General features: G+C 42.8%; 1 protein-coding gene across 1 annotated transcript in view; it reads left to right on the top strand.

The window, feature by feature from the left end:
- Nucleotides 1–15166, top strand: part of Neo (ZP and PAN domain-containing protein neyo) — a 390616-nt gene that overhangs the window by 241848 nt on the left and 133602 nt on the right. Inside the window, exon 6 of the mRNA XM_076803529.1 lies at nucleotides 2386–2806. Within this exon, the coding sequence (XP_076659644.1) occupies nucleotides 2416–2806 (391 nt within the window). The 5' untranslated portion in view covers nucleotides 2386–2415. The remainder of the gene's footprint in view (nucleotides 1–2385; nucleotides 2807–15166) is intronic.

Genomic DNA, 15166 nt, shown 5'->3' with positions numbered 1-15166 from the left:
TTATTATTACACGTAGCAGACCGCAAAACTAGGTTATTTACGTCCGAGCTCGGATATACTGGTTCCCCGTTGCCCGGAATCGTGAATTCGCCCGGCATTTGTATTCTCGGGCCGAAGCTGCTTTCCTACGTCAGAAATAATGGTTTTGTTTGACCAGAACTTCGTTCTTCAACTTGCACGCTTATTCTCCCTTAGTTGGAATGTCGGTTCCATTTTGCCGAAGTCGATGCTTGTTTATAATTATCTAGGGTGACCCAATAATTAATTGGATCGTTAGGTATTTGATGAAAAATCAATGATTTCGCGCGTAATTTAGTTGTGCGAGACTTGTATTGTCTTAGAACTGATCAATGGAGTCGACGATTTTTTAGCCGCGTTATTTCATATTACACCAGGAAATTGTATCAGTTTCGTGTATAAATGTGTACCCTCCAAAATGTATAATATGATACAAATAATCAGAATATCGGCTTCATTACATTGCATTTGTAAACAATTCGGAATAAAGGCAGATTGATTGAAATTGTTACTGTAATTCGATCTACGTGCTCTAACGCGATATCGCTCCAAAATGAAAATTTTCAAGTAATTGTTATTATGTGTTTAATACGTGCGTCGAATTTAATGTGCTCAAACCGGCTTTCGGTCGGGATAAACATGTACATAAAGTGACACGTTTATAATTGTATGTACGAGTGATAAAAGTGTGTTTATTGAAGCTGTGTATATTCGTTCAAATTCGTTGACTATATTAGCGCATCTATTTTGTTTCTAAAATGAACTTAAAAATCCTCTTTTGAACACTAGAGGTCTACAAAAGTTATTAAATTATGTTACTCGAGGGTGATGCTGGTAATAAAAAATTAATTACGAAAGCTCCAACCGCAAATCACAAATTTCGGAATATAAATAACTAATTCCCTGTAGAAAGTGTCTCAATACTAAAATTATTAGACAGCAAAATTACTGACATGTGTTGTCTCATGAAAATTCTCGAGAGTGAATGTATATAGATTTTACACGATTTACAATTATAATTTGTGCTTGAATTAAGAGGTTTATTTAAACTATTTCCCATAGAAAGATTTTTGCAACTTCAATAATTGATGACTATAGTGAAAACCCTAGTTAATTCGTGATATTGAATAAAATATTCAAATCTTCAACCTAATCACTCTGCTCTTTTGCTGTAGTCTTACATCAAACATTCTCGGAGTCAAGTACAATTTTATTAGAAAGTGAATTTATCCAGTTTTGCCCCAAGGTTTTCAGTTATAAAATTAAAAAAAAAAACAAAGCCGATCATTGAAACACCAGTGAAAGTAAGATTAATCACAAAAATACCTTAAAAATGTAATGTAATTAACAACAACATACTAAAATAATTTGAAACCTGTCATCTTGAAGCGTCTATTAAATAGTATCCTCCAGTATCAAAACAAATTAAATTAAATTATATTAAACAAATTTAATTTCTTGAGGGGATACACAGTTTTTCGAGGCAGTTTTTGGACGAATTTTTCAGAATTTTTTCAGTAGAACTATCGAACCTTTTATATATATACTTAAAATACATGTCCGATTTCTTTAAAGTAAAAATAATTAAAATTAAGTGAGTTATATTTCTTTTTATAGAGCATGTATCGAAAAACATGGGTAAACGGTTGATATGATTCCGGTTTTTCTACTGATCGGAAACCAAAAAATGAAGTTATTTAACGATCAGTATGAACATAGGTATGGTCCAAACCAAAGAGAATTACAAATCTAGATTATTCACAAAATGGCGGTATATTAGAGTCTAATTACCGATCGTTTTCATATTTCTCGGTCTTTAGCAGGATAAAAAATAAGATAAAAAAATTGACGGATTTTAAAAATGTGGTTCGTGCGACAGCAAAGTGTGTACTGAAGACTCTCTCAAAATTTCAATTCGATTGGCCAACTAGAACTCGCGATACTGCGGCAACCGTTTCGAAAAATGTGGTTTCGAGAAAAACGCCTTTAACACTAGGTTTACGGAGCACTAAACACGACTATTTTACGTTACTTTATAAAAATAACATGAATGTATCGATCAAAATTTGCAGCCTAAATTGCTCATGGATGCATTTTTACAATCTCAATATTCGCAATTTAAAAATATTAGAATCCGTCATTTTGACGGGTCCCGTAAATCTAGTGTTAAAGATTCAACTATCAATATCGTAGTATCAAACAAATCCTTCGGCACGCATATTCGACGGTGCTTGCGCTCAAAGAAACAGCGAGGAGGAAAAAGTGGTATTTTTCAAATGAAAAAACAAGAATACCCCGTTAAATAATCTTAAAAGAACCTCGAAGAGACCGGACCGCAATCTGACCCGGATCCCGTTCTGTTCACAGATAAGGTTGCGCGGCGACAGGTGTATCGGCATGATGACAAGGGAGTTGCTGAGGACGTTGCTGTTGGTGCTGGCGATCTCGAGGCTGGGTCGCGTGGCGTGCGCCGAGTCGACGCACGGTGCTGACCAACAGCAACAGCAACAGCAGCAGTCGGCGTCTTCTGCGATGCCGTCGGGTCTTTCTGGGCCGGATTACACGGGTCCGTCCGCCGGTTCCGACGAGTGCGACCCAGAAATGGTGGGCTTCGAGCTAGTGACCGGTTACGTGTACACCGCGCCGACGGACACGCTCGACACCATACCAGGAACTGTGATGATCACCGACTGCCTGGAGATGTGTCAGACGAACGACTCCTGCCAGGCGGTCAACTACGAGACGGGCTTGTGCGTGCTGTTCAGCTCGAACGCGGACAGCAACCCAGGTAAGACCGAGATTGAATCGTTATCGTATTCGCGAGCGAGCGAGCGCGAATAAACGTTAGGAGGGCGCGCGCAAACCGATCCGATCCGATCCGCCGATATTCCCAGCTAGAAACGTCAACGAGTTCAACAGTCTGAGAGTCTCAGCAACAACGTTTCGCTCGGGTTGCTGGCCAGGCTGTTCGCTGCCGATCAGTCTTTCCCTACCGACGCCGGTGGACACTGAACGGTGCCACGCATCCGGGGGATCGTACATATATGTATGTTCCACCGACCGAATAAGGGAATTCCATGAAGCGTGTAAGCGTTCCGCGGAATGATTAAATGGCCAGGACGATGGGTAAAATAGACGTGTGTCGCTCTCGTCGTGCCCGAGAACGCCGCAGCCCAGAGACGCGCGCGTACCTTTATATACCGCACGTGAGTCGCCTCGTTGAAAGCGTAACGGGTTCCCATGCCGATATTCGGTCGGTCTTATAATCTCTGTTCGATTGGGTGGGAAGCGGTCGACCAAGAATTTCGAGAATCTGGAACGCAACCATTCTGTACGGTACAATTCCGCACTATCGAGATGTTCTCCTCCCCCCATGTCGCGTCGCCTCTCTTCTTACAGTCCGTCCACGCTTCCTGTTGCTTTGCAGAACGCCCTAACGACATCCTGAACCGATACCTCCAACCAACTCCGGGATCGTTACGCGGTGATTACGACGTGCGACACCGATTTCGCGTTACGGTCACCGGTCGACGAGTCTCGACGCCATTGTGCCACGAATACGCATATCCGAAATCGTTTCTTTCCTCTCTTCGCCCTTCTCGGTTTCTCAGAAATTTTATTTTCAAATCAAACTATCATATTCTATGATTTTTTTTAGGTAACTGGCGGAGATGTATGAATGATTTTTACATGGAACGATATTCCGTAGAATCTCTCATTTTGCGTTACGGTGACCGTTGAACGAGGCTTTTAGGTTTTCGTTAGGTTCAGAAATTGAATTTTGAAACAGCATTTTCAATTTCATTCTCAAATGTAAGGGTATGTACTCCAGGCTCTCTCAAATACAAGGTTATATTTTTTTATAATATTTTTATGAGACAGTATTTGAAGAGACCCACAGATCTTTATCGCGTCAATTTTTTGTCGGCGAATTTGTAATTTGTCTTGAAGATTTTAAGTTTGCGAGAAAATCTAACTACAGTATAGTGCAGATAGAGCACTGTAGAGAACATCATAGAGTCACGGAGCATCGCAAAGTAGCTCATCTTCATTTCAGAACCAGTAAAAAGTGTTAGAGCGCACGTTCTGTTCTTGTCAACTCTTCGCCACACCGTGGAATTTTACAGCGGCGCGCACAAAGCGTGCAGGGAAATGCACAAAGAGAATGATAAAATTCTATGGTCAAAACGCAATCCTCTGGATCACGGTACGAATAAATCGCGCCAACGCCAAGTGCTTTAAATTTGCCAAACGCAGTTGACTCGGTGCATTTCCAGATATTACACGAACGGTGAAGTTCTTTTTTGAAAAATGTTCTTAACAGCGGCAATTCGTTACGGGAGTTCTGGTTATAATTGTTTCGAAAAGAATTTGATTCACTCGGCGGGCGAACTTTTGTCTCGTGGCCCGGTTGCGTTCGTGTCGCGCGTTTGATAAAATTCACCGGTTCGTACGGCGCCTGTCGCTCGTATGTACGTATACGATCGTTATTAATCGTCCATTTCACGGATTATACAGCGAAGCGTAGCGTAATCCGTGTTTGTCGATTGTATCGCGATATATACCGCGTATCGATTGCGTACGAAAAACGCGGCACTTTCCCGAGCATCGAAAAGCTGGTCTCCTTGAAACGTTTCGCGTATCCGAGAGTTCTACAAATTTTTTTCCCCCGCCCGTCCCTCCTGTCGCAAATATCGGAATCGAATTCTGCACTATAACGCTAGATAAAAGTTTATTGTTCCCCGCACGGACCCCCCCGTTTTTTTTTTTTTTTTTTTGACGAACGTAGTCTCCTATCCTTCTGCGAAACGGTCCATTCCAAGCTGCGGTAACACAGTTTACGAGGCTCTCGGTGCTACCGTTTTTCTTTTTTTTTTTCGGCATTTAATTCCATCGAACCGGAGAAAAGTCGCGGAATTTTTCGGCAGAGTGGGCGACAATCCGCGACTTCCGCACAAAGAAATTTCTCGGCGGATAAGTCGAGCGGATAAATGGTGCTCGAATTTAGCACGTCAATAAGCTTCCCTCCCGCGGAGTATTTAAAGCTGCCCGATTCCCAATCGCTTTACACCGCTATATCTGTCTCCGATCCGAGAGAATCTTATTTGAATTTTCGTGAGGAACGAGGCGGGGACGAGTTCCCGGTTGATTTTCCTCCACGCCAGAACGTCGCGGAAAAATATCGAGAGCGAGCCGGAGGATTTGTCAAGCGGTCCTCGACCTACTCTTTCATCGCGGTTCGAGGCGTTGGATTGAAGACGATTTTAAGCTATTTCGGCCACCAGCGCCGTCCGGATTACACGTTAAAGTTTCACCGTGCAGTCACACGTCGCCACACTCTCCCGCACAAGTTTCCCGCCGCTAGAAAAATCGCGTCTCGAATTCTCTCGCTGCGAACTCGACGGTTCCCCATTTCGTTAATTTCGGAAAAGGAAATTAACCTCCTCCTTCTAACAATCATTCTCAAATGTCACGATCAAAGGCTGCTTTCAAATTAAACCCGTTCGTTTTTGTCGCGAATTTATAAAAGCTTAAAAATATTTAATACCTTGACCGCCATGGCACCCAAAATAAAAATATTCATTGTACCGATTGGGATTTGTAAAATGCTAGAAAGCTAGAAGACTACTCGATATTCGTTTAATTTTTTTCAATTTTTATTCCATTAAATAATTTACTTTGATTTTATGGAATTTTTGAGGTTTCTAGATTGGCAGTCAAAGTGTCGAGGCCAGATTATTCGGAGCGATACGTTTTCATGCATAATTGCTTTCTGGAATGTCAGGATAGCTATGGAAAATATCAAAAAGCCTGAATCACATGCTTAACACTAAACCTACCACGGTCAAGATGACCGGTTTTCTATTTCACGATTATTGAAATTATACAAAAGTTTTCATAGGAAATTACTGTATTGACTTCTTTATTTTAACACTAAACCTACCAAGCATTAACAGAATCTGGTAAATGTTGCCTTATAAAAATGGCAATCCTAAATTTATTGAGATTGTCTGTAATTTTCAATATAATAAATGCTTGGACAAGGAAATTTATTTCACTATTATCCATAAACGAATTCTTATAGTTTCAATAATTGTAAAGTATAAAATCGGTCATATTGACCGTGGTAGGTTTAGTGTTAAGCACATATTATAATGAAGATCGTACAAAGTTTAAGTAAATTCACTCTTCTCCCTCTTATAAGACGATTCACTTTTATATGTTTAGTGCTGGGTAGGTTTATTGTTAACCTTAAAAATAATCCGATTAAACGAAACGAGCTTTGTTTCCCGGGTAAAAGTCGAGTTTGATCGACGCGTCCGTGGTAATTAAACCGGAACGAAATGTAATTTTCTCGCGTGACCGCTTTCGATTTGCATTTTGATAATAGAATCGAGTTTTTAGTGATACTTCATTAGCATCTGAACGTCCAATTATCGGACAAATCGTAGCTCGGGTTTCATTGGCTTCTGAAGCAGGTTTGTGTAATTAATTTCCCGAAGATCTCGAGCTGAAATAAATAGCTGTTTGCGCATCGGAATTTATTACGTCTTGATCGGATCTTCGTCGAGATGGATCGCGAGGGGCGGCGCGGCGCGGCGCGGCGGTTCGATGTAAATTCGCGGCGAACTTGGAACATGATCGAATTCGCTGCTAACCGCGGGAGTAACTGCGAAACTTTCTACGGCCGTTACAGCAACGGGAAGTTTTATCTGATTTGGTTGGCCGGGGTAGATTAAAAATGCTATTTGCTGCAAAAGTTACGGGGCGGGTTCCCGTTAGAGCCGCGCGAGCGCACGCGCGCCCGCGCGCGCGTTCACGAACACGGCGAAAGGTTCATTCGCCCACAATGTGGCAGGAACGTCGAAACTCCGATCCCGAACAATTAAGCACGGCTAGGAACACAACGCAACAGCGCAAGAATGACGGGTTCACACGCAACGTGTACAGCAACAGTTAAGATACAAGATAATTACTGTAGAACAAAGATCCATCGTAATAATCTTATTCTCGCGGTCGCCTCGCATGAACTTTAATATGTACCCATGGGGGAATGGTTAATTGCAAAAAAATAAATGTCCCCCGAATTACGAGGAAGCGTTAAATCATCCTGGATTCCTTCGTTCAAGCCGGAAGTTTCTCAGCCTTCCTTGACATTTAAATATTTAAGCAGGAATTACACGGTATTTTCTTAATTAGAGTTTCATTAGGGGGTACATACTAAACAGGATTTAGTGTAAGCTGATGTAATGTTTGGAATCCATGCGATTCCATGTTATTAATTTAAATGGAATGATTCCAGTGGTTGGGAGACATGAAAAATGTTAATAAATCATTCGTGTATTTGATGGTAAAGGAGATTAGGGAAATGCGCTCGGAAAACTCGCGGGAAGTGAAAGTTAGGGATACAGTCGTTGACCCTTGAGTCAAATATTTGATATTCATCCCTATCGAAATGGTAAATACACGTAGTGAGGTGGTTACATTATTAATATTTGCACACTAAATAATTATTAGCATGAATTTGAGTGACGCCACAACCCCAACAGTTCCATTAAAACAGCGTTCTCGGTTCCTTCGTTCTTTATATTAAAAAATATTACATGACTTATTAATCTTAAAAATCGCAAAAAAGTTCATTTCATTTTTAAACAAGAAAATTTAATAAAAATTCAATAGAAAGGAAGCTGTTCTCAAACTATAATCGCTTCGAAACGAAGCACGCGAAGCATTTGTTCACAGTGTTTCAATTTTAGCTGGTGAAATCAATATGGAGGATTCGCGATTAGATCAACTGCGATCTGTAGGTTCGTTGTTCGGTTGAAGAAAGCAGTTTCGACGCGATGCCGATTGTCGGATCGTTGGAGAGATTTTATTGGATGCACCACGGCGCCAAGGATAATCTTCGGATCGGTATCGAGTCTGTTAATGATTGCCGGGTATAACGAGCACCGGCAAAATTTCCGGCGGCATTAACAATGAAGCACGAGTGAGATTTTCATTAGCGGAGGCAACCTTACCGTCGAGGCTGCTCCAGATGCATTTTTATCAAATTCCATGTACGAAAATCTTCGCTGGAACAATACACTGTAACGATCACGTGCATTGTCAGGGCAACTCGACCGCGCGCCGGTTCCTCATGAATAATGGATACTGGTATAAGTAAGTGTAATGAGAAATGCACTAATTGAATCTTCCGGGGTGTAATTAATATAAACTATGCGTTCGTGGCTGGCCGACTCGTGAGCATTAATTACATGGTAAATAAGTTAGGCACATCTATAGAAAAACGGTGCCTAGGCACAGCCGAGATCTCGTGCGATTACAAGCGTTATTATTCCAGCTTGTTCATCTGCCAGTCCCGAACTTGTTTTGTTCGGCGCCTATCCGGGGATCGAGTATCTTTCCGTGCGCGTCAATCACCCGCTTATCCGTTCCGCTGATCTGCAACTTTGTACTTTTGCGCGAAAGTGTATTTTCAACGAAAACGAACGTCACCGCAAATCTAGAAAATCATCGATACACAGGGTGTCCCAAAAGTGAACTTCGAAAGAGTAGGTTTCTTCTTGAAAGAGTAGATTCCTCGGGTCATTTCAAGTCACTTTTTCCTTTGCGGAAATCTTCTCCGCGGCTCCGTTGAGGAGTTATTAACGAAAAACCACGGACCAATCAGGGCGCGGCTATAGCGGACCGATTCCGGCTCGGCCAATGACAGCGCCACGCTCAACGGGGCCTGCCGCCGTGCCGGAGTCCGATTGGTCCGTGTTTTTCGTTAATAACTCCTCAACGAAGCCACGAAGAACATTTTCGCAAAGGAAAAAGTTATTTAGTATCATCTCAGGAATCATCCCTCTCAAGGAAGTACTATATTTTTGGGACAACCCGCATATGTGCAATTTGCTTCGAATGCAGAATTTAGTATTTGTATCAAGAGTGAAATGCGAGCTTGATATACGTTCGCAGAGATTTCGGGGTCGAATAATTTCCGGTTTAATTGATTCGCTCTTACGGGGTTCGATTTGCTGTGGTAAAAACGAATGGTTCATTTTATTTGCGAAGCACTCGGTATCGTTCCGCCGTTCCAGAAACTTATAATGACCATTATAAGAGGCTTGGAAGACTGTGCCATAAATAGTTCACTGTTCTTGAAGCGTCCCAGCTCGTCCCAGTGATATTCGGTCTTTAACAATTTTACAATGTATTTCGAAAAATAAAATCAAACCTGCAACGCACAAAATTCACGATTACTAAACCGCGGATTTTATGCATTTCTGACAAAACTGAATAGCTGAAATTTGAAACAGTAGGAAGATTAAAATAATTGAGAAGAGCCGAACTATCAGGTTTAATCTATCAAAATTATCGAAGGAAGAAACAAATCAGAATAAAATATTTATTCAGAATAAAAATTTCAGCAAACCCGAGAAAAAAATTTAACGTTCCCTTTCGCCTAATAAGAAGACCACATTCTCTCAAAAAATACAAATTACGATTGCATTTGATCTTGCACTGTTCTGAATATATTAATAATAAGTTGAAACCGGCTCTGAAGGAAAATCTAGAAGTTCAAAATGAAAAAGAGAAAGAATGTTTATTGTTGTGTCTAATTTTTGCTACCCTCGGTTGGTCCTCGAAGCCGCAAGCTCGCGGAAAATCTGCTGACGACTGTTGTTTCCGTTCCGGAAGTTCTCGCGGCGGCTTCGAGGACATTTTGTTGCGATTATTTTCGTACACGTTCGTCCCGTTCGTTCGAAGCACTCGTGGACGGTTCGGAGCGTCTCATGACGTTTTCCATAGCGTTCCCGAGGCACTTGATCCCCGGCACTTATTACATCGCTACATTATTCGTCTGCGACGAGTCAAGAAAATTTCAGCGTGCTCGCGAAATTCGTAATATCGCTGTCTGCAGCAAGTTTCCGCCGTCGACGCGACTCAGTTCGGAATTGAATTTAAACAATCGGCGAAAAGGGACGGAGCACAGGACGCGGGGGAAGGGGGCACACTTTTACAACAATGAAACCCAATTTCCGCTGTTCCTGCCCCATGAGTTTCTCCCCCTACCCCCTCCCCTTCTCTCTCTCCCCCTTTGAAACACGTTCGAGGATGCAGCGTTCTGTAAGGAATGGAATTATTCAAAAAGTTGCGTTCACTTTCCCGAAGTACATAAATTTCCAAAGTTTCGGGCCGAGCGCAACGGGTCACGGTTACGAAAACATCGCAGAATCGGATCAACAAACGATCAACTCGGCCCCGCGCTTTTATTCATACACCTAGCTTGTTCCCAGTGTTCCCTCGTTGTTTGAAAAATAACGCGAGCAAACCGGAACGAGCCCGAGCCGTCGAGCATTGTTCGGTGTCAATTCTACTGTGCCGCGGCTCACTTTCAAATAATATTCCCTTTCGGTCGTTTAATTAAAGCTAGCTTTCTCTTCGCATTTCCGTTCCTAGACAAATTTATACGACTGCGAAATTTCGAAATTTTTTGGACATTCATCACGGTGACGTTAGTACCATCGTAAGTGGCGAGTACGGGCACAAATTTTCAATACTAATTTCCTCTACTAGACTCTTCCCTCTAAGACACCACGCAAAATTACCACACCATCAATAAATTGTTAATCATTCTAAAATGGTCATATACCATTTTTAGTGCCCAAGGTGACTCGAAGGTGATTGCGATTCAGGCATATTCCGATGCATTTCATCCGCTGCAAGACACAGAACAGCAAGAAAGAAGAAAAAATTCCGATGACGTCGAAAGAACCGCAGAACAAAGCAAAAGTTTTTACGCTGTGAGAATGATCCGCGAATTCCAGTAGCCTCGGCTTATTTTCGCGTCGTTAAAGCCGCCGTGAAGGGAGTTAAAAATTGATTTTACCCTCGCTCCGCATGATTAAGAATATTTTCGCTCGGCGTATAAAGATCCCGGCGCGGTCTAGTCGTTGCGCGCAATGAGCTTCAATTGCCCCGTTCGTGCCCGCGCGAATCCTAAATAATAAAATCCTCGAACGAAGAAGTGAAACGGCGCTGGCTTTATGTTTCCGCGAACAACGGCAGAAAAACATGATCGCGGGGAGGAATGCACACGGTTCGATAATTGGTGTAACTTGAACAGCGCATCCGGATGCGCGATGCGCTCTAACGAAGAAGAGTCACACCGCAAGCCGGTCGCGGACGAGATCAGTCAAGAGAAAGAGAAATGGAGAGAGAGAGAGAGAGAGAGAGAGAATGTCAGAAAAATTGATTCTCGAAGCACGTGCAGCCGGGCGATGATCGGCCGAGATCGAAAAAGAGAGGAGAGGAAAAAACGAGGAGACGAAGAAAGCCCCCGTAGCGGTCAGGTTGAAGCATAGTGGGGAAATAGGTGAGGCACGGCGAACATGCAAAATATTCGAGGCACCTTGGCCGATCATTTACCGCAAACTTCTCGAGTTATCGAGTTGACGTGCAGGTATACCTGCTCCTGACAGCTTGACGTCTGCAAAGTACTCTTTGCTTCTTTTAACAACACCTCTACCAGGGTTTCCCCCCACTCCCGCTCCCTCTCTTCATCTCTCTCGGACTCGCTCCTCTCGCTGCCACTCCCTTCAACAATTTCTATGCACGAGGGATAAAATAGGCCAGCGGCGAACGAAAGTCGAATGCGCCGCAGCTGGATTTTAAGGATAATTACGTGAAATTGGGCGTGCACTGTAAAATCGATCGTGTCAAGCTTACTGGCCTCCGCGGTATTCCATCTTTTCTATGGAAAAAAAAAAGAAGAAGATCCGCTCGGCAAGAAGGGTGGCATGAAACAGGAGAAAGAAAACCGAGAGACGGTATCGAAGATCGGCCAATCACGGTCCCGGTTCGACGACGAGACGGACATCGTCACGGTTTGATGGCTTCCTGACACGAACTTCCTGTATCAACGTACCGGGAGTAGCAAAACGTCGCCTTTTCACCGTTGTTGCGCGCCATTATCGGCGTAACGCGACTAATCGATCGTTATGAATGTTTTTGGACCGCGTGCAGTCTCGTTAGCCGTCACTTACTTGCCACCGTGTGCGAGCGGTCCCTTTTTGCTCGCGAGAAAGAGCAAATCTCGACACCCTTACGTGCTCGACACGATTGGTTCCGTTCACAAATTTTATTGGCAGAGCCCAGGCCGCGGAGCTGCTTTAAAAGAAACTTTCAGTGAGGTATGGTAAACAGTCCCGGGGGCCATTTTTGCTCGTTTCGGCTCGAGTTCGTTACCGTCATTTTTGTTCGTTTCAAATTGCTCGTCTATTTACATGTGCAAGCTCATTGGCATTTCTGCTGGTCTCCAGACATTCATTTGCAAGCTTGTTCTCGTTTTAGTCCATTTTTATATTCATTCGTTTATCTGAATACCACGTATAATTCTTCGCTTCGGTGGTCCATTCATGTTTGCACGTACTGAATTAACAGCGCGTTCGACGAGAGTAGAATAAAGTTGGGAACGGCGGGCATCGCGGTGACGTAGCGTTTGTTTACAACGGTAAAACGAAATGATCGGTAAACAGATATACGGGGAACAAATTTCGTTGGAGTGTTCCGCTAAAGGTACAGCTACCTCGATCAGGAATGCTGTGCGTTGAATATTTGTTTCTCGCAAAGCAATACGGAGTTGGTAGGTTCGCAGGCCCCGTGTACCCGTGGATCATGATCGACGATGGGACAATGACGATATAGCATGAGCGTCACGATCATGGAATTTCTGTACCCGGGCTCCGTTACTGAATGATAGGATCGTCTTACGGCGACCTGAGCACCGTCTACTTACCATTCCTTCTCATTCGTCTGCTAGCCGTCTTCTCTCCTCTCCGTGTTCGTTGTTCCCAAAGAACCACTTACAATTAGTGGATGCCACTATGGGACACTGCCGGTAATTAGGCTCCGGCATAATATATTCCCGGCAGCACGCGAAGATAAATGATTTTTCCCCTTCCCCTTCCCTCCCTGTCCCTTTGTTACACCTACACCGCCACCTCTGCTCCGTTACTCGTGAACTTTTGCGTTTCCTCTTCGCTTCCGCGACTGATCTTCCGCTTTCTGCTCCGCTGGAAACCCGTTGACAGCGAAATCGATTAACGCTCTGCACCTACCATCATCCGTCGCGAATGACCAATTTTATGGATTTTATTTTAAATTATCTGGCACGTCCAGACCATTGATCACAAATCACCAATTTTGTGGATTTTATTTTAAATTGTTAAATACGTCAGGACGACACGTTTGAAATTTGTTAGTTTTGTGGTTAAATTATAAAGCTACTCCTGTGGGAAATTGTTGAACATCTTGGTGCAGAAACCAGGTAGATGTAGACTTTAATAACTTTAATGTACATATAAAAATGTACGAGGTGTTTCCAGTTTGGAAATAATAAATTTCACAAAGAAATATAACCACCATAGGAAGAAAAATAAATAGAGAACTAGAGCAATTATTAATGATATATACATAATAACAATTGTCTAGTCCGTGGTTGTAATTTCAGAAAAATTGAATTTAAAGATTCATCAAGTACGCGTGCTATCGAATAGGAATCGGCAGGCGTGTCTGATCATGACCGACCGATTCTACTTCTGCGAAATATTATCCAGTACCTGGCGAATCTTGAAACCTGATTCTCTCGAAAGTGAAGTCTAGTTCGAAGCAATTTTATACCATATTTCTCTCTCCTACCAAGCTCTATTTTACTGTTACAAAAAGTGGATAATTTTGCCCTGATTTTGCACCAGTGTTCAATTAAAGCCACCACCACCGAGTGATCGATTTTATCATTGTGACATCCAAATTAATTCAATCTTGTGATTCTTATGAAGCAAAATGCTTGATAATTTAATTTTAATTTTGTTAAGCCTATCCGCGATTCATCGTGCAGGAGTAGTTTGTCTATCCTCCAATCTTCTCCGAGTAACGTTTATTTCAACAATAAACGGATGGATATTGAATTCAGAGAAACGGGGGATTCGCCAGAGATTCCAATAATTTTTTAATATCCAATCCATTTTTAAATAAATACGTGCAATCGTTAAAGTTTAATTTAACCTATAACTTCCAATCATCAAAATCTTCTTCAAACAGCCGAACACACTGTCTGTCTAGACTTTTTACCTATCAAGGAAAAAGGAAAATATTCCTCGAGGATTTAATGAAACTCGGTTCGCGAAATCAAATACAATTACTTCATCTACCCATGGCCAAAACTTGTTCGATCACCAGTGCTACAGGTCGAGTCACAAAATGTTGTAATAAAAGTTTCAATAAATGTTAAACCAGTGAATACATCGCCTTGAAAATTCGATTTTCGGTATTTTCTCGTCGAGACGCACAGGACTATACAATAAAAAGTCAAAAATTTCTGGATCGCCCATGTGAAGTTCTGGAATTCTTTCGTTTGCTTCTTACAATGATCTCCAAATTAGACTTCTTGACATCGTCCCTATCTTCAAGTTCTAGAAGGTGAACAACAATGCATACAGAACACATCAAATATTCGGACCTTTTCTAGTCAATTTTGAAATATTTCTCAGACTCAGTAGCTGAAACTGCACTCACTCATTTTTACCATAAATGCGTAAAGTCTAGTGATAACGACTCGGACGGCTAGTGGACCAGGTTTAACATAGAAGAAGCAACTAAAAACGACCGGCGATCCTCAGCGCAGCGCGCACGGTTCACAAAACCGCTTACTTGGACCCGGCGCATCGACGAAAGCGCATAAGTGCGCGTCGATCAAGAACTTTTCGGACCCGCGGCGTTGGAAGCGTCGCCGGCGAGTACGTTCTCTTTCGACGGGCGTTCATGATTCCGCTTTCACCGGCAGACGATTCTTTTCAGCAGCTTGTGTACAGGCTCGACAAAGGAGACAAAGGGCGGCGGCAGCCCCGCGCGCGCTTGTAGTCTTCGCGTCGGCTCACGGTTGCTCAGATATGTATATCCACTCGAGGCGTTCGAGCGTTGCCAGCGAGTCATTTTTCACTCTTATCGTTTGCCCTTTTATTTAAAACGCGAATCGAGTGGGCTCTCTCGCCCCGCGTATAAAGAGAGCGATCCCCGGCCGCCCCGTCGAAGAGAAAGAGAAGAGGGAAGTGTGTAGCGTCTCTTCCGGGGGGCGGGCTCGATCGAGAAAATCGCGACG

This window comes from Halictus rubicundus, chromosome 18, assembly GCF_050948215.1.
Source record: "Halictus rubicundus isolate RS-2024b chromosome 18, iyHalRubi1_principal, whole genome shotgun sequence".
Classification (NCBI taxonomy): Eukaryota; Metazoa; Arthropoda; class Insecta; order Hymenoptera; family Halictidae; genus Halictus; species Halictus rubicundus.
The sequence above is the reverse complement of the archived record's forward strand: the minus strand, read 5'-3'. Positions and strand labels throughout refer to the sequence as shown.